Source organism: Strongylocentrotus purpuratus, unplaced genomic scaffold (genome assembly GCF_000002235.5).
Source record: "Strongylocentrotus purpuratus isolate Spur 01 unplaced genomic scaffold, Spur_5.0 spur5_scaffold_1, whole genome shotgun sequence".
Classification (NCBI taxonomy): domain Eukaryota; kingdom Metazoa; phylum Echinodermata; class Echinoidea; order Camarodonta; family Strongylocentrotidae; genus Strongylocentrotus; species Strongylocentrotus purpuratus.
In genome coordinates, this window is record NW_022145594.1 from 18621978 (window position 1) to 18645699 (window position 23722).

The 23722-nt window shown below is 37.4% G+C and overlaps 1 protein-coding gene across 1 annotated transcript; it reads left to right on the plus strand.

Annotated features, from left to right (window-relative positions):
• The first annotated feature begins 280 nt into the window (after window positions 1-280).
• On the plus strand, window positions 281-9781 carry LOC105443026. The gene is made up of 6 exons (XM_011675815.2): window positions 281-621; window positions 2193-2440; window positions 3146-3274; window positions 5017-5212; window positions 8139-8208; window positions 8847-9781. The coding sequence occupies exons 1-6, from the start codon at window positions 306-308 to the stop codon at window positions 9142-9144; spliced, it is 1257 nt and encodes a 418-aa protein (XP_011674117.2). The 5' UTR covers window positions 281-305; the 3' UTR covers window positions 9145-9781.
• Window positions 9782-23722: the final 13941 nt, after the last annotated feature.

Below are 23722 nucleotides of genomic sequence, written 5' to 3' on the forward strand. Positions count from 1 at the left end.
GTTAGTATAAAAAAACAAAGATGGTTTATCTAACTTTGGATATCTGTCCACAACTTAATGTGTAAGCTAAGCAACAGTTAAACAGAAATTGAATGAGATGCTTAAAGGATTAACAAATACTATATTTGTGAGAATATTCTTCTTTTCAACTTATTCCTGTCATAATAAGCATGCTTCAAAATTACATTAAATCAGTGGCCTAAACTACATTTATTTAAAATATATTTACGTCAGAAGAGAGGTTAATAGAAATATATCTCCTCTAATTTACAGTACCAGGAGAAGAAAATTTCAAACCAATCAAGATGGAATGTTGTAAGAGAATTGGAGTTGAAGGTGGCAAACTTCAGCTAGATTCCTTTGGGATTGAACTTGTGATTCCTCCCGGTGCAATTGGCAGCGAAGCGCCGCAGGACATTTCTCTTCGTGTCCTGACAGATATTCCTAATCTTGGCAACAACAAAGAAGAGATGTCAGTCTGCTTTGGTGTACAGTGTTTAGCCCCTGATTACTTGGTCCTCAAGTTACCGGTGACGTACACAATACCTCACTGTGCTGTGATTACACGATACTCCAGTGTGGAGGCAGTCTTGTACACGGGAGAGGGAGAATACTCCCCCGGTAAGTAAATCTTAACGTGTATATGCATTCTATTTTTAAAGCCAGCTTTGAGTTTGTGATATAGAAATAGAAAATCTGTCATCTAAAGATACATGTATGTAATAGCCAAGGAATGCTTAGGTTTCGTTGTCAAAATAAAGAAGGTAATGATAGTAGGTCTTACATGTATCTTCTACACAGTAATTCTTATTTGCAACTTGCATCTTATATGACAACTTTAGCTGTTTAATCAGTCCATAGATTTCTTATTCCCTAAATTCTAAAGTTTTCCCTCCTCAAATCGGCAATAATGAATTCAACAAATTCCATTCCTTCACAGGTTGAACAATATGAAAATGTTTATAAAATTAGCCATTGTGACATAAAAAAAACCTGCACCAACAAAATTGCCAATCTGTCCACCCCAAATAGGGATCTTGTATTCGATACCACGTATCAAAGTTAGAAACTTTAAATTTCTGTGATTTTTGCTCTTTCTGCACATGTATAATGTGCCATTATCGTTGATGAAGAGTTACAAATAAAACATCATTATAATTTGACACTCCACTGCTATGAGTTAACCATACATTTGTAACTCTTTCAAGTTTTAAACATGAAGAGTTATCTTCCTAAAGTAAAATCACAGCATTAGATAACTTTTATTACATTTACATTACCAAATAATTATATCTGTGGTTTGTTTTAGCTTGCTTAGTTATACTGACATATATGTAAAGAATTAAGGATCACATGGGAACTCAAGGTAGATATATCTTAGATTAAACCCTTGTAATAATTTGATTGCAGGGTCCTCATAGAGAAAAGTAAGATGAGGCCACTCTGCGTTGTTAGAGGATTTTTATGCACCTTACCCCCCCCCCCCCCATTCATTACTTGCATGAAATACGTATATAGCCTTTCTCGTACCTCTCATATAAATGTAAGTAAACTGTATGCTAGGCAAACAACTACTGTAGTTTCTATTATAAACATTATGCAAACAAAAGATAGCTCATTTTTAATGATGGCGTTTTGTTTGTACATGCATATAAAGAAATATACTTAGTTACTTACCGTATCAGGACAATTACTCCCTGGACAACCATTCCCCGGATAATTACCCCCGGAAATATACCCCCCCCCCCCTCCCAAAGATAATAATCCCCGGGAAATTACCCCTAGGACAATTACCCCCAACCCGTGGTAAGTTACCACCATCTCTGAATATTACCCCCAGGACAATACCCCCCCCCTCCAAAAAAAAGGGGGGGGAGGCAAGGACAAGGGCATCCTTCCCCGAGGAGAATTACCCCATCACGTTTTTATTAAAGGGAACGTCTACCCTGATATTAAGTTGGTTTTAATAAAAGCAGATTTTTTGTTTCGGTGGTAATTGTCGACGGTGTGGTTGTCCTCTGGGGGGGGGGGGGTGGGGTGGAGGGGGAGGAGCGGCGGTGGTAATTTTCTAGGATGTAATTTTCCAGGATGTAATTTTCTGGGGTGTAATTGTCCCGCTGGTAATTGGCCAGGGGTGATTGTCCAGGGAGTAATTGACCTACAACCGTTACTTACGTATCTGTTCATATTAGACGCAGAAGTAAAGGAACAAATTCCATTAACACAGTCTGGAATACCCAACTGCAACATCGAGAAAGATATACTTACATTGCAGATGAATCACTTCTCTTGGGCGTTCATCCGATTCAAGTTGAAGAATGCCTTCTTTAAAGGGAAGCACATGCATTGCCTGCCATTTGCTGAAAAGCAACTACCAGAGGAAAGAACTTCTGTCCTCTTACGTGCACATCTCTATGATGGCATGAAAGGGAGCAAGGAGGTAAGAATATTGTTTAAATGGATTTGGCAGTGTAAAAGGCATTGTCAATGTTACTATGTTAATTCGATTACATTTTGTTAATACTATCTTCGGATTTTAGTTTATAACTATTATGTACAATTTTTGTTTCGAAGCAACATTTACCCCAAGAATAAATATGAACTCTAGAATATCACAAACTCTATCCTGTAATGTAATCGACATCTATGGTCCATTGAAATCTTGTGTCACAAAGATGGGAAAATAATCTCCTGACACTTCCGTCTTTCTCGATTAATTTAAAAGGTTTGCTACTTTAGGAGAAAAAAGGATATGTGTTACATGTATTTTTATGTTTATTTGGGGTTAAGTTTCAGAAGTTCCACCTGAAATATTTACCAAAAGTAACAACACACCTCCATTCCCACGTAGAATATTCCATACTTGATAGGTGAATTAGGTATTACTTCACTATGAGCTCTTAGAACGAAAAAGCATGAAAAGTCATTTAACGGTATATTTGCAATCATTTATACAGTATCTGATCAAAAGATTACAGAAGATAGGAAGAAGAAAAGCGGAATTAGAGCCACTAAGAGCAACTCATTCAAATCAATGTTAACAACTTGAGAGTGATATCTAAGTAGTTTCCAATTGACGTTTAACTTTCTATTTTATTCTTTTCACTTGCTATTATTTGTACTTTGGTAAATCGTTTTGCGACAGTTGGTATCCCAGGAAGAAGACATAGTAGGTTTTGTTCGTATTCATCCTGTGGCAGAGGTTCTTATCAATAAGGCTGAAGTGGACGTCATGATGTCTTGTTTCATAGACGGTGATTCAATTGGAGATGCCGTAAGTTATACACTGTCTTGATAGGTTCTGTTTAAAACTATTCGCAAGAGGTGACTCCAATAGTACTATTCGCTGAGGGGCGCAGCCCCGAAGCAAATGGTATATTTGGAGTCACCGAGGCCCATAGTTTTAACCAGTACCTCGAATAGAAGGCATGGTATATTTGTTTTATATCCTGCATCAATTTTTTTTTTTTTATTAACAAAAAATAAAAATTTGGAAAGAAAACAAATTAGAATAAACAAATGTCATTTTTATCTAAAAAGATTTAAAATATTTTGTTTTCATTAATTTAAGATTTGAAAAAGAAAAAAATGAAATTCAAAAAAGAAATTCACATTTTTTGTTCAACTCCCAAATAGTACTCCTAAATAGTACTCTCATAAAGTACTTTCTAAAAATAATTCAAATATTTCTGGTCATTTGACAAGCTCTCAACCAATCAAAAGCCAACATATTTTTGATGCAGGATATAATCATTATTATGATGTTGATAATAACAAAGATAATAATAACTATAATTATAATATTAATAAAACTAATTATAATAAAAATAATAATGACAATAATAGTGATAAAGATATATTATATGATTTGTAAGGCACCATGCACATTCACTTGATATTAAATGCTCAAGGGGCACTAGTGCATACAACAAAACAACATTCACGTTTCTACACAAAAGTACCAATGAGTAAGATACAACATATCAACAACAACAAAAAGAAGGAAGCCAAATCAAACGTTATTTTTAGATTGTTTTTGAAATCTTAAACTAATCTGCAATTTATAATCCTTCGAGGAAGAGCATTCACTGTTAACAGGTCGTGCATGAGCACTTTGTATTTAGCTTCATCAAGAGTTTTGAGAGCGTCAAGATCTAGACAGAATGTTGTGATTTATCAAAGTAATATTGTATTGTGGAGCAGAGCCATGGACATAATGAAATAATATCAAAATAATTTTGGAACAAATGCCCTCATCCTTGGCAAACAGTGTGATGCTTTTAATTAATTTCATTCAATAATGACAACATCTAGACAAACAGTGATCACAAAAAATATATATATTTTTGGAGAGGGTCGCATGGATACAGGGGAAAAGAAAAGATGAACTAATTAACTGAAAGCCGAAGGTCTTCTTTCCCAAGGGAAGCTTTGAAAACATGTGTGGTCTGACCGTGTTTGATGAATTATACATTGTACAACTTCAGTGACACTACTACACTGACTGTGGACCGACTATTTTTTTTTACCATTAAGGATAATGCGATATTTGAAAGGTAGTCGAACTGAAATCAGACTAGGCGAGGGTGGAGTATTAGAAAATACAGATTATGGCAATTTTTCAGTGATGAAAAGCAGACCACTCAAAATATTCTTACAATTTGCAATATTTTTAAAAAATGAGACTAATCCTGTTGACTCCAAAACTAATTCAACTTGTTTTCCCAAAAAGGGAAAAATATGAATTCCATTCAGACAGTTCTCCAAGCCAAGCTCGGTGTTCAATACATGCATCGTTTTGAAATATCAATATCTTTTAACATGCTCGTCCGACACATTAATATTTAGAACAAATTGTCACCAATATGTTTAATTGGGTTTGATTTGATTTATTTTGATTTGATTTATTCAGCAAGAAGAAATACGTGCGACACACATACCTTTGTATACAATTATATGTATGTATATAAAAGAAGGAAAACATTGTTTGGTAGTTATATGCTCTTTCTTTCGTAGACTATCAAGTATGACGAACTATGGAGAGGACACCATAGGATGAAGTCGTTTGTATTGGACCTGACAAGCCAGCCAGATGAAAGAATAATAGTGACCCTGCAAGTAGGACAGACAGGACAATCACTGGAAGAACTGCGTTGTATATTCAAGTTTACAACTCCTTGTAGATCCACTAGTCTCCGAACTCTTTGCCCAGGTATTCATAACTGTGTTAAGCCCCCATCACACCAAACTAGTTCTCACTACGTTCCAGAATCTTCCTCTAACACAAATCGTAAAGCTGGTCATGGTTGGGGCAAAATGTGTAAATAATGTCTGTGATACGATCCTTTTTCGTTGATAAACAGTCCTCAATACGTCCATCTCGTCTGTACCACGTCCACAGTCAGTTCATGTCAAGTTCAGATCGGGTAAATTTGCCATTTCCAGTCAGTTCAAGCCAGTCCATAGTCCGTTACAAGTTATTACTTACTAGTTGTACCTCGTTCCCAATACGTCCAAACCAATTTTAACTAGTTCGTCACTTGTTCTCATAGTTTGTAACCCGACCACTCCGTTGAGAGACAGTTCAACTCGTCCTCATTTCATTCTTAGTGCGTTTGAACGTGCTCCTAGAGCGTGTGCAACTCCATCCTGGCTCGGGGGCTATAAAAAAAAAAACCAGCAAGTTGTCGCCATTCCTCATTCCCGTTTAACTTCAACGCTTCAAGCTTTGCAGATCAAGACATTCAAGTGAAGCCCCCATCTTACGCAATTAGTTCTCACTACGTTCTGGAAAATGTTGCCAAACGGGCTCAAACTGTGTGCGACCGGAGTGAACGTAGTAGCATCTGTTTACGATCTTTTTAAGAACTATTTCATGGACGGGCTCGGACTAGCTTGGACGGGAAGGGTGCTCTATAACTTTGAGCCTGTTCAAAATTGTCCCCGTCCTGGAATTAGACGGAGTGACAACGTACTTAAAACGAGATGGACGTACTACGAACGGAATTGCCTCGATCCTACTAGCAACGTCTTACAACGTGATGTGGTCGAACCTCAAACAGCAAGAACGCGCTGGGTTTTTATAGAACTCGAGCCAGGACAGGATTGCACGCGCATGGTAGGAGCGCGTTCGAACGCACTAAGAACGAGATGAGGACGAGTTGAACTGTCTCTAAACGGGGTGGTTGTGTTATAAGCTAGTCAGAACAAGTTGTGAACTAGTAAGAATGGTTTGGACGTATTGGGAACGAGGTATAGTTAATGACGGGCTTAGACTGTTTGGAAATGGCAAATATACCCGGTCTGAACTTGATATAAACTGACAGTGGACTGGGTACGGGGTACAGACGAGTATTGTGTAATGTTTATGAACGAACTAGGATCGCATTATAGACATTAGTCCAGGCCAGGCCAGTCCATGAAGTCCTTAAACATATCGTTAACATTTGCTACTACGTTTAACCCTGTTTTTAAACAGTTTTAGCCAGTTTGGCAACATTTTCTAGAACGTGGTGAGAACTATTTTGGTGTGATGGGGGCTTTAGTAAGACAAAGTTGGCATGATTTCAATGCATTTTTTTGGTAACTATTTTATTAAGTCAAACAAAATATATTACAATTCAATGAAATTAAGTCTTTCCTTAACTGAAATGAAACATAATACTTCCAAATTTCTCTCCTTGTTTCTCATACAACCAAATGTTATGGTGACTGCCATTTAGTAAACAAATTGTTATACATACCAGATATAGAATGAATATATCTCTTGTCTTCATAATATTGAATAATTTTCTTCTTCAAAGAACTAAAGTTTGGAATTTTGTTATTAATCTTTTGAAGAAATAGTTGATTTTCAATCAAAGTTAACATGCAATTTAAATCATCGTTTCTTTTGTTTTCAGAACAAAAAATTGCATTTTCTAAATTTAACTCAATCTGTACTCGAGAACCCTTATTTATTCATTTCACCGTTTCACTTCAGATTGGTTTACTGATTTCACAATTGTAAAAGAAATGTGCAATATCTTCCAGCTCTTTTTTTAAAACAAAAATTAACATTTATCATTACTCACTATTTTCATCTTTTACATTTACTCGTTCATATACAGAGTCCTATTTACTATCTTATACTGAAAATGCCTTTAACCGATATCTGTGTAAAACGAAATATCATTCGTTGATATTTCTGCATTATTGGACATTCAAGAGTATACATTTAAACGTCGTTCCTATTTCAGACAAATAGAGTGCACTCACTTCATTTTTCTAAGAAAAGTTTTGTAAATATATTGACAACCTTTTATGTCATGTACTAATATGATGATATGAGACGTCATTAAATGATCTACTACATTTTTCACATTTTTAATATGCATTTGATATCGACACTATATAGCTTGAATAATAGAATTAAAATAATTTAGTTTCAAGCAGAATTCTTGTTCACATTGCTCACGAGTCAGACGTTTTCCCTTTTCATCAATCAAGTCATTTGTATACATTTGATGCAATGCAATTATATGTAGTCATTGCCTCCGGTAAACAAATACTGTATGTAATGTATTCTGTTCCCTCTGGCTATAAACAGTGATTTGCAGCTTTGGTCATTTTCATAGATTTGGAAGGAAAAATCCTTGGTGCATGTACATGGTCCAATACCACACTGGTAATGAACACAAAATTGAAGGCGTCTTTAGCTTTAGTGGCCTCATTTCGGAAACTAGAGTTGCTCTCTTACTTTGGAGTTATCAAAGAGAATTAAACATTATTAGCAGTGATTGTGATCACAAACACAATAAGGATCACAATTGTCCTTCCTATATTTGTTATACTGAAAGCAAATGAGCCTTTAAATTAGATGCATGTATTACATCTGGAGCCATGAAGGTGTTCAATCTGCATTAAATATACAAGTTAAACAATTATCCTGACAAACTTTTAAGGACATTGCTGCCTCCATTATGAAACGTAATCATCTTTGCTAGATACAAAGCGAAGGATTATTAGTTATCATAATATAATTTGTTTTAATTTATAAAACATGATCTCCTTTTCGGTAAAAATGATAGCTTTCCAGTTCCTTATACATCAATTCGTTATTTGACTGGTACTTTTGTCCCGATTTCGACAATTTGTAGAACAACTGCAGGGTTCATCAAGTTCACAGACACAGCAGACATCACATCAAAGTACAGATGAAACTCCGGAGTAAGTTATGATCGTTTATTTCACCTGTAATGAAATAACTGATGTCTTTGCATGAGGGAGGGGCGAGGGGGCAGTTTACACATCCCCAACAAATTTGCACCACAAAACAATGACTGCACATATAAACTATTGCCAGGGTAATGATATTCGAGTTGCTTCCCCAAAAATGCATGATTACAGTGGACATTATTTCGTAATATATTTTGTGCTTGATTGTAATGTGATTTTACAATTAAAAAAAAAAAAAAATCTGTAAACAAAGAGAAGGGGATACTGGGTTCAACTATCTTATTAATTAAACTTCAATATACATAACTGAATGCTGTTAGCACGCTGTAAATGGAAACCATTTTGATGCTTACTCACAAATAAATAAAAATCTGATCTGATATCACTGTTACTCATGGTGCATGTGATATCATATACAAATCAAAAGCATGACATTTCAAATTAAGAAGAAATGGGGAAGGAATTTCCGTTGCACTCTACCCGTCGAGGCAAATTAGGCTCCAGACAAATGATAACGATTATTTATTTAATATACATGCAGCCATTGGATAGTATTTTCAGCCCTCCCCTCTGTTGTCAGTACATGGTATTTGAAAGTTAATTTTAAAAAAAATATATGATTATGTAAGGAACATTTCAGGTAGAAAGGAAGACTTTGACGAAAAACTGGCCACTGTTGCTCGAAAAATTGGAAGGCGTGATGAGATAGATAATCTCGGGAAGGCTCTCGGCTTCGATCCAGAAGATATCCAACGTTATGTCGACACAAACATGAAGACTTCAGAAGTATCATTCATGGGTACACTATCAATGCTTCGAAAGTGGAGAAAGAAGCAAACCAAGGCAACAGAGTGTGAAGCCCTGAAGCGTGCTCTAAAAGAGGCTGGTCAAATTCGTCTCGCTGATGAGCTATTTGGTACTTCATGAGATGCGAATTGTATGCTTCGCTCTTGAGGACTACATTGGTCCAACGATATATATATTGCTTTTTGAGTTGTGTAGCTTATAGTAGGAGACCAGCCTGTAGGTCCCGTGACCAAATTCTGGGAACAAAGGTTTGAAAGTGTTTTTTGTGTTCCCTGATGAATACAAAATTTAGTAAATCACAGGGTCACGATGGAATTAGTGCTTTCCTTCTTAAACACGTCATACACTTGATCGCTTGTCCGTCTCATTGTACATTTGTATATGTCTATTCCTGCCTTGATAGGATAGCACATCGAATTTAAATATATCTTCCTTTTACTAGACACTGTTTATAAAGATCCATTTTGTACATGTATATCTAATTTTAGTTTACTGTATGTTAGGCAAATTCTTTGTAGCTTGTACAATAAATTATGTACATGAATTCAAATGTTTGTTAATCCTATTGCTATTGAAATGATATTTTGTTTTGAATAACTTTTTAAGCATGTAATATATTTTTGATTGTTTTGAAAGAATTGTCAACACAGCGTTATTTTGCTTACATTTTGTTTTCTTCCAAAATAAATATAAATAAATGTACTACAAATTGCTGCACTTTGAAGTGAAGTCATCAGCAATTGCATTGGCTTCAAAGGTATCACGCATGACTATGTACATAAGCCTGATATAAGATACTTAAAATATCATCACAAAGACCATGGAAAAATCAACTCAAGAGTAATTTCCACACCCTTCTATAAGCCCATAGAAACCATGTTAAGATTTTGTAATATGCCGTTGTAATTTTCATACATTTCGATAGGTGATGATGGTCAAGACTAATGGAATTGCCTTATGTTGATTTGTGTGAAGGTCTCAGTGATCGGACTTATAAATACTACATGATTGGTAATATAAATATGAAGGAAATCATGTTGAATCCCCTATGTAATGGTATCTACACAGGTAGATGAATAATTTGCAAAAGCAAATACATTTGTGATACTTTTATAAGGAATCCTATATTTACTACAACTTTTAACTGACCCGTTTTTATTCTAGAGGATGGCCTCAACGTCTTTGTAGAAATGGCTCGTAAACGGTTTTTATTGTAGAACACAATATTAACCCCTCAATGTTTCTTTAATCAATATTTATATGTACTTATTGTTATTATGCAAACATATCATCAATTGTTAATCGTCAGGATATCACTACACAAAAGTGTATCTGAGATGAAAAACAGAGGCCCTAAGTAGTAACTTCTTTTGTAAACATAAGATACTGAAATAGAATTGTTAAATGTGAACTATGATTGCAAAGTGCTACAACATAATCTGCAGTGTGGAAATGATCTACATAAAACCTTTATCATTATCATTAGTAATTTGATGTATTGCCTATAGAAATGCGCGAGATTTGTGTTGCCCTATTCTGCATTAGACATTGAAAAAAGGGGCTGACATTGCTACCAACACGCTTTGTTTTATTTTGAAATATTCCATGAAGACATTCTTTTGATTTCATTCATTTACATCTTATTACAAGGAGAAATATTTAAAAGGATTTTTTAGTTTGTAGATTCTTATCTGTGTATTTCAAAATAGTAACAATTACAGTGTCCTGTTTACCCATTCGTCATGTCAAACGGTGAAATACATATAGGCCACATACATTAAGATATCTTTCAGATGTTTGTTGTGAAACAAAGAATGCGCCATATCTGTTACTTATACTTCATATAATTCCTTCAAAGATTATTGTGCCGAACTTCTTTCATTTTGTAAAAATTATGACCTTCCATGTTCATGTCCTTGATACTCCAGCCTTTCAAGAGTATGTGCTGGAATTAGTTTATCATGTTTATAGTGTACTCTTCTGTACGTCATGAATACTATCTGTATACGTGTATGCCAATATACAAAGTGTGGGATGTACCATGCATGTGCATTCCAGTTATTCAACAAGTAAAGGCTTGTTCAGATATGGCGCGGCAAGCCACCGCAAAAAAGCAGCCGCGATTTGATACGTGTCAATTATGCATGGCAAATGCGTGCAACAAAGTACCTGCGTGCATTCAGTGAGCTCTGTTTATAAATTACGGAAATGATTAGCGTTTTACACTCTACGTCACCATGAAAAAACGCAAATGTTTTGCTGCTTGATATGTGAACGACCCTTAAAGGGGAAGTCCACCCTGAAATTAAGTTAGTTTTTATAGGAGTAGAACAATGAGAGAAACAAGTCAGTGAAAGTTTGAGCAAATTCCGATTAAAAATAAGGAAGTTAGGATTTTTTAAGTTGTGATCAATCAAAGACAAATTGGCAACTCTATGACGTAAAATGCGAGCTCAACTTACATTTGCTTAGTACTAAAAAAAATCTAAAATTTTCATTTTCCCTCAAGAAAAAATTCAACCATACATGCACCCTAAATATAATAATTGCAAATATGTTTCTATACTCCCCCTGCAAGGAACAAATATATATTCCGTCATCAATAACGAAGAAAACATGATTTTATGGAATATTATGCACAGAGCAAATGAAGGAGAGCTCGTATAATAAGTCACAAAGTTGCCAATTTGTATTTGATTGATCACAACTTCAATAATTCATAACTTTCTTATTTTCATTCAGAATTTGCTCAAACTTTCACTCACCTGATTTTCTTATTATTCTGCCTCTATCGAAACAAACTTATTTTGGGGGTGGACTTTCCCTTTAACGTGACACTAAACATGAATAGCTGACATAGCACACTGTTTATTACACAGCGCCATCTCACGGTCATTGCCATTGCCAACAGTGCAGCTAGTTACGAGACCGTATGCCACAGCTGACCTGAGGTGGCGCTAGAGGTATTGCTTCTCGCACAATGTACAGTATTATAATGTTCTAATTCAAAATGAACTTATTCATTGAAATCTGACATTTATTCTGGTAATGGCTATAATAATGATCAATGAATATATATAAGATAATGTTTGTAAACTGTATATTACTAGCAACTGCACACGAAGAGGTTACTTCTCTTTCTCAGCTCTTGCTGAGTCATTCACTCTGACTAGTGAATTTTATTTTCATGTATATATATCTTTTTGCTATTCCAACACATCAAATATGTGTGATATCTTGCACAGCGTATATAAGTAGACGATAATCGTAACAGATTCATTTTGTCTTCTATAAATATGAGCTTCATTTGCAATCGTTTTTTGATACCCCCGAATCGTATTATAAGTATTGTAAGAATTGTTGTCAGTGCTACATGTATTTGGATTTCTGATGATATGATGTAGATGAAATTGATTTTGTATAGACCTATGCCTGAAATACATCGAAGTAGTACTGCTATTTCGTTGTGTGATAACCTGTCAAATGTATAGGCCTATTGTTAAGTGTCATCAGTATTACTGATGTGAGTTAGTCTGGCGGTAATGGCCGTGTTCTCTGTCTTCGTCTACAAACTGATCCTGATAGGAGCGAAACTGAGTCGCGTCTTTTGGATAGTGATGTTTATTCAGATATAAATGTAAATTTTAAAAATAATGTTGTTTTCTGTAATTTTTGCCATGGACCAAATCAATTTTCAAAGATTAATTTCTTTTTATTTAAGGCGAAACATTTTGAAATTAAAACCATAGGCCTAGTTATGTATTACTTTTACTTTTTCCATTCGTTTTTTTTCTCTATCAGCTTGGTGAGCTAAAAATAAAAGTTAGTGCATGCTTTCTTCAATATTTCACTTTTGATGCGTATTTATGTTGTAAATGAGATAAAGAAAGTTGCATCGCATAACCAATTGATCGACAGATTAGTATGTGATAGAGACAGAGGGAGAGAGAGAGAGATAGGGGGCGGAGAGAAAGAGGGAAAGAGGGAATGATTGACAAGGTAGTAATATAAGAGAGAGAGAGATAGAGAGAGAGAGAGAGTTAGAGGGGGCAGTGCTACATAAATAGAGCAGTTGTAATGTTGAGAGCTATAAATTGGCTATAAAATAGAATTTTAATTGGGAAATTTATCTTGATTAACTTAGCAACAGTTCATTGAACAGGCGGAAAGAGAAGGAAACAGAGAGAGAGAGAGAGAGAGAGAAAGAGACAGAGAGAGGGGATAAGAGAGTAGGCAAGGAATGGAAAAGAAAGTGGGAATGAGCAAGTTGATTTTGTTTAATCATCTTCTTACATATAAAGTCCAGTAATAAAATCCAAAGTGAACTAGAATAAGAAATATAAGCCGATAATTTACCAGGCTCCTTCCTGGCTGTAAGGTTGAGGTTGATAAGCACTTCTAATAATTATAGTTATTAAATAAAATATATTTTCGAAAATACCTGCCATGAATTCGTCCGGGCAACCTAATATGAATATTATTTGGGGAATCCGAGCCGCCCTATCCCAGCTGAAGCTTTCTCTCTCTACCCCTCTCTCTCTCTCTCTCTCTTTCTCTCTTTCTTACTCTCTGAGCAAAAAGTGGGCAAATCTTTTAATCCGTGAGTAAACGAAAGAAACAGCGCTGATAAAGAGGTATAAAGGTAAACCTTTAAAGTCAAGATTGCATACAGACATGAGACAGTGTTGATTAAGTACACACCTTTTTTTGTTCGGGGGGCGGGGGGGGGATACATGCATCAGAATGCTTTTAAGTATAATGTAAGCAAAAAGGTATAAAAGAGCGCTTAGATCTTACACATCACATGACTCTCCACATTAGTAAACCGCTTGCAGTTGACTTCACGTTTATTGCTCAATAAACAGTTTCAGAGGCACAGAAACGGTGTTCTCATGCTAGTCATAATAACATATGAGATTTGTATCCGTCTTCCTTTTCTATTTGTTCACTCATATCATCAAAATTTTGGGTAGTTCTAAATGTTAAATTGGGAGACCCGTTCATATTATATTCCATTGCGTGCCTACCTAAAATCGAACAATGACAAATTCTGATATGCACAGCTTATCAGATTGAGTAGATGAAAAGAATATGAGTACCTTTGACCTCCATATCGTAACGCTCGACATGATTTGACACTCTGTTAGAATGTTGTAATACTCGGGTAAGCTATGAATGTATGACGCTGTGGTTAGGGGATGTGCTGTAGTACTGGGTAGTTAGAAAGGCATGGTGAATAATGACAGCGCTTAGGTTTAATTCTCTGTACGGGAATGTATTGTGACAGATAAGAAGCATTTTATTTCAAATTTTCCGTGTAAAAAAAAGAGGACAGAAAGACAAAAGGTCTCTCTAATTACTTATCTCTTGAACTCTCTACACGTCCTTTCCGTCCTCACAATTCTATTATTTGTCAAACCAATGTTTCTTTTCTCCATCTCTCTACTTACACAAGCACGAGCAAATACACATAACTTCCATGCTAATATCCTAGCAATTATTCATCTCTTTCATTTTGTATCATTCTACTGGATTTAAAATACACATTTTTCTATTCAAACTTGTTGTTCTCTTGCCCGTAAAGTATTCCATATCTTTTATGTACAGACTGCTACTCATCCTTCCTTCTTCTGAATATATGTTAATATCATGTTAATAGACATATAGATGAGTATAAACATTGGCAATGTTCCACTGCTAATGAGGAAAACACCTGTATTTCATTATATTAAACGTAATGCTAAATAAAGACGATGAGTTTTGGAAACTTGACGTGAGAATCGTTCGGCCCACATCATGAACATCACATGTAACTTTGCCAAACTTTGTCTGTTTGTGGTATTGTAACAGGTGGTCAACTTTGGCAAAGTTACAGGCCACTTTCTCAAGTTAGCTCATTGATGACTGACAGATGATGTCACAAGGGAAATGAGATCTAGAGGCTTTTGGGGTGGAGCTTAGCAAGTTTGAAAAACAAATATAAAAAAAAATATTTAAAAATCTATTAAACAAAATCAGAAGTTTACATATCAAAATATGAGATGTATGCAGGACTGCACACCAACAGGAATACATTTGTATTTCGATGTCACTGGGCCCTTTAATGTACTATTGTGGGATTTAAGCTCGGTTTTACATACCAACCACCGTACTGAAAAACACTTCACCACAAAGCTTCAACTTTGAACGAGTGAGGTGATCATTCATACAATTCCTTCTCTTTGGAAAAGATGTTGATTTTGTGCACCGATCCATGTGTATTGCCATCGAGCTGGAATACGAACCTCTCTTGTCACCTCTCTTACACTATACATCGTTAGCTGATAGTCGAGAGGTTCTCATCACAGCAGTAAAACAGTGAGGTAACCTTGTATTGCATATATGAAGAGCTTGATTCCAAAACTTGCAATGTAATTTAGCTTTCGAGCTACCATTTTGAAGTTGTCTAATAAAAAACCATTCTACTACTACTACTACAATAATTATGTTTCATTCCGAAAGGATCTCCACTTTGAGTACTTCAAAGTAAATCACCTTTTTTATTTCTCCACTTTCCCTTTAGCCATGTACCTTCACGTTATTATATTTGTTAAAGGTGCCGCCCTGGACCAATAATTTATGTTTTTTATTTCATTTTTAGATTTTGTGGAATTAGCTCCTTTTGGAATGAAACATGGATTTAGCTCATTTTGGAATTAAACGGATTTAGCTCCTTTTGGAATGAAACTGTGATATGTTGTTTACTTTCTTTTCAGAAGGATTATTACGTATTGATTTCACTATTATTATTTAAAAGGAACGTTTTCTAGTAATTTTGAATACATTTCAGTGACGTAATTGAGAAAATATGACATTTTTTAGATACAATATCATGTTTCATTCCTAAAGGAGCTAAATCCGTGATTTAAGAAAATCTAAAAAGTTTAGTAAAAATCAGAACAAAATGGTAGATTTTTTCTTATCATATATTATTGGTCCAGGTAGACACCTTTGACATACATAACAACTTGAAGGTACACGGCTAAAGGGAAAGTGGAGAAATAAAAAAGGTGATTTACTCAGTAGTACCCAAAGTGGATTTAGCTCCTTTTGGATTGAAACTCTTCATATACAAAAAAAAAATATTGGAGCTTGATGTCAGTAAGATATTGATTACTATACAATTTGGCGAATTTTCTTCCGTTTTATAAAGTTCTCACAAGATTCTAAAACGGGTTTTGGAGGGGCATATGTTGCTTCGGGTTCAAAAGAGGTTTTATCAATATAATGTCAGTAACGTGTAAAGGTGTAGCTAGAACTTAAAGGGAAAAAATCCTGGATTTAGCTCAAGCTGCAATGAAAATTATAAACTGAGCCAGGAACCCCGTGACTTTTACAAGCCGAGCGCCTGTCTGATTATTAAGATATTTATGATTGAAAATCAAAACCTAATTTGTCGTTTGCCAAACGTTTTTCATAAAATTACAGTCTATTGTGAAAAATGAGTTTGGTAAAAGCGATCACTCAAAGATTTTTACTTTTTTGAGGCACTTCTTGATCATTTTGAAGCGCGATATTTTTTTGTTTAGGGCTTCAATATTATACCATATTACATACAATGATAACACGTAGGGCCGTGCATCTCTAATTTAACATTGTTTAAAGATAAAGGGTTATGACCCAACATTTTGAAGTGGTGTGGACCAGGCGCGCCGGAAGCAGTTTGGGATGGGGGGGGGGGGGGAACGTTCCAGAGGGCTCACCCAGGGGTGGATCCAGGGGGGGGGGGGGGCGGGTGTAACGTGTAAAAACACGATATTTTAATCTTTTTTGGAGATAGGCCCCCTCCCCTGGCCCTCACAGGGGGGGGGGGGGTGATTTTTTAAATTTTCGAGGACCAAAACAAAAAATTAGGGCTCACTTTTGTAGGCATTAAATTACGGTCAGATTTAGATTTAGGCATATTTAGATACCTTATTTGTGAAACTGGCAGGTCACTTAATTTTTTTCTCTCTCTTTCTTTCTTGTTCTCTGTAACATACTTTTATCTTCAAATAGTGAGGGGGAGGGGGGGAGGTGGCTCGAGCCCTCGAGCCCAGCCGTTTTACAGGCTCTGCCATGAAGGCTTTTAAATATGCATATATTTCGCCCGACTATAAATTCTGGAATTTCTAATTTTCCAACAAACGCAATACAAAGCCCCCCGGAAGCGCAGGGGTTTTAGGTATTTAATTAAGGATAGATGATCAACCAGGGGCACTCTTAAAGGCCTTTGATGTAGTCTAGGGGCAGAGGCCCCTGAAGCTCAGAGGTTTTCTGCATTGAAATACGGTCAGATGATCATATATTGATACCTCATTTGTGACATTGGCAGGTCAAATATTTTCTTTCTCTCTCTTTCTTTCTTGTTCTCTGTAACATAACTTTTCAGAAACTGAGGGGGGGGGGGCTCGAGCCCTCGAACCCAGCCGTTCTGCAGGCCCTGACATTAGGCTTCTAAATAAGCATATATTTCGCCCGACCGTAAATTTGGGAATTTCGAATTTTCCAACATACGCATTAAAAAGGTATGACTTACACAAACATTACAGAAAATACCGGAAATCATGTCATTTCCCAGTGTTCAGGGGCTCATGCCTTCTCACCCCTATTACAAAAAACACACATGCTTTCCCATCCTCTCATAATATCTACACATGCGCGTATCGCTAATATATAAACCTCCATTGATAAATATAGGTGGCATGCGGATTGTTTGGGAAATTTAATTCCTGTTAACTTTCCTTTTCTTTTAATGGAATTTTATATGTGATTTAATTTAGGTTTGTATTATTGTTAAAATACAAACCATCTTTACTCCTTTACTGTAGGTTCGGCTTCTATATCATACTATGTCGTTGTGTGTAATGTTCTGACGATCCATTTGCATGTAGGGCAACACTCTTTGAGCTTTTCAGTCGTTAAGATAAACTTTTATTTAAAAGACTAAGCATACAATTTGTAAACACATCTATCGAAAAGCAAGAATATTCGTACCCATGAATAATGCTGCAAATTATTGTAGGCCCTTATTTCATTAAACTTGAATAAGAAGTATCGAAATACTGAAACAAATTTGTTAACAACCATGCAATGCAATGATTTTACTAGCCTATATCACATATTCTACCTTGATACCGATAACGAGATTGATGAAACAGCGTCCCAATGGAAGCCCGCTGTTAGTCGCATTCATATCATTCTATTTAAACAGTGCAACGGTGCCTATCAATTTTCATTCTCTTTTCTTCTTGCTTGCTTGCCATTTTGGGGGAATTGCATGCATATAGTGTGAGTTGCTTTTGAAACTGTAGAGGCATATCATTGCAAACTGTGCAGTAGTTTATATGCAACTCGATGCCATCTTGACTGAGTCTTAAGCACAAATCAGGAGTAGATATTTTCATTATCGAAGAAGTCTCTACCTTTTCAACGTTCTTTTTGGAATTTATATTACGCAGGTTAGAAAAGCAGCCGACGTCTAGCTTGGGTGAGATTATATTGTGTGTCGCTTTGATAGAGTATGAAAAATGTGGGATTTTAAACACGGAAGTGAGATGAAAATGTAAAATAGAAGAAACGAGCGTATTTGGGTAGACTATGTACCTGTAAGTGTATTACTATAATTGCTAAGTTTGTGCGAGGAAGTGTAAGAGGCAAACAGGGGGAGAAAAGAAGGTAATATAATTTTCTGATATGAATGAAGCGGAATGAAGCAGTATATTTTACTTCTATTTTCTTCTATATAAACTGAGGCTTTAAAGTTAAGTATATAGTAGATCTCCTCTTTCTCTCCCCCACCCTCTCTTTGCTTTATGGGTTGTTTTAAAATCAGGGTACCCAATATAAAAACTCACTTTGATGGCCCTTAAAAAAAAATGAAGAGACAAGGAAAATCTTCCTTTGACAACTATTTTGCACTGTTAGATCAACCTACAAGAGCAAAGAATTTGTTTGAAACAAGCAACTACTTTTCAAAATATGTAATTATATGCAATGTTTTCACATTTTTGCAAAGTTAGAACATGTGCATGTCTGACATACATACCCCCAAAACATTATCAACTTTCAGAATTAACTCTTCCAACGGGTCTATGTAAGATCTGAATTGGATGTAATATTTGGGCAAATCTACAAATTTTGACTTTGCACAAGAAACGAAGTGCAAAATGGGTCAAAAAATATCCTCTCCGAAACCAGCGTTTAATTTAAAGTAAGACCACACTCAATGAATACGTTTTTCCTCATTGAAAAGAGTCACTAATATCCTACAGAATTAAGATATTAACTTTTCACACACTTACTAAGTTTGTGGTAAATGGGCGTTTCAAATTTGTTTGTCAGGGGTGTGTCAAAAAGTGTCCTCTCCGAAAAAGTGACATTTTTTTATCAATACTCCTTCAAGAAGAGCCACATTTTGAAACCAACTAATATGTTATACAGTATATGCTTGCGGGTGCACCATGTGTGAGAGAGAGAGAGGGAAGGAGGATTGAGGAGTCCTGAAAAGGACTCTCGGTACTCTTTCTTGAGGGTTTTCTGCCTCAACTCAACTTCCTTCAAATGGCGAGACAATTACCAGCAACCAGCAACTTCAAGGCGCAGCCATGGGATCGCCTCTTTTACCGGTTATAGCCAACATCTTTAAGGAGAACTTCGAAACTACGGCACTCCAGACTCTCTCACTACGCCCTTCTCTCTGGCTCCGATAATGTCGACGACACATTCGTCATCAGGCCACAAAGCAGACGTGACTTAGACCACTTTCTCGCCCACATCAACCAGCATCAGCCGAGCATCAAATTCACCATGAAGACTGAGCAAAACAACAGCATCGCCTTCCTAGACGTCCTCGTTACCAAATCGCCATCCGGCAAGCCCGCTCACCAAGTCTACAGGAAACCCAGATCCTTCCACCATCCATCCGTACTACAATCTGTCCCCAACGCCCTCATCCGCCGAGCCCAAACAACTCAGCGATGCCGACCATCTAGACCAGGAAATCCAGCATGTCACCACAGCCCTAACTTCCATCAACAAATACCCAAGACATAAAATCAAAACCAAGACTCCCGCCAGCAAGCCCGCAGCCAACACTATCCCTGAAGAGAACCAACCTGCAGCTACACCACCGAAACAAACTGTTTTTCTTCCCTTTATCGGTCAAGCCTCTCACAAGATTCAGCGTATCCTTCAAGCAGCAGACATCCAAGTTCGACACAGTTCCTCCAACACACTCCATTCCATACTCCACTCCCACAAAGACAAGCATCCAAACCACAAGAAAGCTGGAGTCTACTAAATACCATGCGAATGTGGAAAAGTCTACATTGGTGAAACGGGGAGAAATCTGGGAACAAGACTCAAAGAACACAGAACCAGCTTCAGACTCAGTGATTGGGATAAATTCGCCATCGTCAAACACGCCAAGCAACACGAACACATCATCGAATGGGATAACAGTCATCAAATATTCATAATGAAGCACTGGCATAAACGCCGTATCCGAGAAGCCATCGAAATTCACCGCCACAACACCGTGCCCCAAGACTCAGGATTATACATCAACGACATCTGGAAACCCCTCATCAACAAGTACCCGGTCACTCCTCCTCCACCACCACCTCCACCATCACCTTCACCACCCCTGCAGACACCCGTACACCAACCACCGCCACCCGCCGAACCCTCGAAGCAGCTGCCAGCCTCATAAATACAATGCACAGCAGACGACAGCAGACTACAACGCCGCCTACGTCGGGGACACACACAGCGTCTCGCCGACAGCACACCCCACTCATGGATTCGAAACTCTCCGACGTCCGCAACCCGGAGACTCCAGCCCAGATGGACACACATACCGACCAGCAGACGCCGGTCATATACTTTTCCCCGACGTCCGCACCCCGGTGACTTAAGCTCACGCACGTCAGCTATTCTCCACTCCTGACGACGGATAGTCAACTTGTTCGAAACGTCGAGCCACTCCCGCCATTCATCCTCTCCAAGCGCTATAGTTCTCCTTAGAACTATAAGCTAAGAAAGATAACCAACAGTCTTTTTCAAGACTATACCAAACAGTCCTTTTCAGGACTACAAACCGTCAAGAAAGATTACCGAGAGTCCTTTTCAGGACTCCTCAATCCTCCCCCTCTCTCTCTCTCTCTCTCTCACACATGGTGCACCCGCAAGCGTATACTGTATATCTACATCACCATGCAAGCCGACACTTACAAACAGCATCAACTTATGTTATTAGTAGACCTAACATTGTTTTATCATCTGCAATAGATAATGTGTGTTTTGTATTATTATTATTCACACTGATTTTGAAGGTGTCAAACAAAATGTCCTCTCCGAATCATGCACCCAAATCCGTTCGGTTTGGCATGCAGCCCTATCTAGGTCCCTTCCTCCAGCCCGATTCCTTTCATATTTTGTAGGCGTAATTTCTGGTATACAGTCACTAGTCTCTTCGATTTCCGAAATCACCCATGCGTAACCGTCCGGGCACCATTTTGTCTGTTTCTGGTCCGTTTTAATGCATTTCTGTCTTCCTTCGTTTCTCCACTCTCCTAGATCCTAAATACTTTAAACAAATTCCTCTAGATTCATCTGCGACGTTAATGATTCTACATGGAACTCCCTGTTCTGCGAACAGCTGACGGGTTGCATGGACTACTGCAGGACTGGTACTATCTTGATGCATTTTCTGGATGAAAGGGAACTTTGAGAAGTTATCTGCCATGATAAGATTATTGTTTCCTTCAAGGTGAAATAAGTCTGTACCCGAAACTTGGCAAGGTCGTGTAATTATCTCGTGCTGGAGAAGGGTATCATGGGGCTGCGAGGGCTTGTACTCTTGGCAGACTGAGCAGCATTTTAACAGGGCTTCGATGTCGTCATTGATCGCTTCCCAGTACACAGAAGCCTTAGCCCGAAGTCGTGTCTTCTCGATATCTTGATGACCTTCATGGAGCTTGCTCAGTATGTACTCCCTCATGGAGTGTGGAATAAGGATTCGTTCACCATTCAGGATCAGTCCATCCTCAACTGCAAGTTGATAACGGAAGACCCAGTATCTCTGCAGCTGCCGTGGTAGCTCACATCTCTTTTCCGGCCACCCTTTCATAATTATCTTCGGTAGTGCTGCAAACTCTGCATCCTTAGCTGTCTCCTCCTTCAACCAACTCAAACGGTCTTGAGCAAACTGTCCAAAGTTGAATTGCAGGTCAAGGTGGATGTGTTCTGGAGGACCAAGAGAACGTCTGAATAGGCAGTCAGCTACCGGTACATCCTTGCCAGGCTTGTAGACAATTGTCAGCTTCTATGGCTGTAGACGACGAAGCATACGCTGGGGTATGGGTGGAGCTGCTGCTAGGTGCTTATGTTGGATCATCTCCAGGGCTTTATGGTTCGTCTCAACTGTGAAGCTTTTCCCGTACAGGAATATGTGGAAGCGTTCACATCCCAAGACCACCGCAGCTCTCGCTCTATCTTTTTTTTTTAAAGTTGACAAGCCTAAATAGTCAATGGCACAGCTAAAAGCTAGTACAGGTATAGATCTTAACTCTTATCCTGCCACCAGGTTAATCTCCATTGTGCCGAGCCCCAAATCCCCGCAGTGCCAAGTTTATAACGAGATAATCGGATTAACGCGATGGTACAATCAATAGCGCGTGCAAAACACTAGGCACAGTCCAATGGGCATGAACAATAACAATAAGCAGAGGAGCAGTAGCTTGCTGAAGTGTACATGGCACTATAACAATAGCGTGCATGCATCCTTATGGCAGGCTATGAGTTAAATCTAAAAATTGCAATGACGATCTTCGTCATTGCTCTGTTTTCGTTCTGCCCAATTAATATTCTTCTTCTCCTCAGTGTTTTCGTCAGGAATCCCATTCGTTTTGCACGTAGTGCTTGTTATCACTAGTCATGCCCTTTTCTCATGTCTGTTTCCTTTCAAATTCCATAGGCATAGTATAGTCTCTAGCATATCATCAAGATCATTCCTCGATTTTCGAAATCACTCATGCATAACCGTCCAGGCGCCATTTTGTCCGTTTCTGGTCCGTTTTAAGGCCTTTCTTTCTTCGTTCTTTTCTCTACTATCCTAGATCCTAGAGGGTTCTAACAAATTCCTCAAAATAGTCCAATATACGTTCTTTCATCTGTGGGGTATAACCTGACCTTTAACATGCCATCTTTGCACTGCAAATTCAAATCCAAAACCGACCTCGTCAAAAATCTCTAAAAAAATTGAAAAATGGAACCCTCAAAATCTAAAATTGCCATAACTTTCTCATACCATTTCCGGTTTCGTCTCAATTTGTTGTAGTATCTTTATATCATAAATGCTCAAAGCCATGCTAAATTTAATGCGCCAATGAATATGCAAACAAATAAATAGCACCCTCTAAAGTTATTGGAATTGGCTTCTTTCTGTGGCGGTATCTCCATCGTTTCTGGCCAAACCCGTACCTTTTTGGGATTTAGATACTTGAAGATATGCTCTTTCCAACCAAATACAAAATTATATACCCTCACGCTGACCAAACTTGAGAAAATTGCCCCCCTAATTCGTCATTTTCAAGAAAATTGCGAAATAACTTCAACTTGCTCTAAAATAATGGTCCTTATACCTACGCCAATGAAACTTGGTATACACATGTTTCCA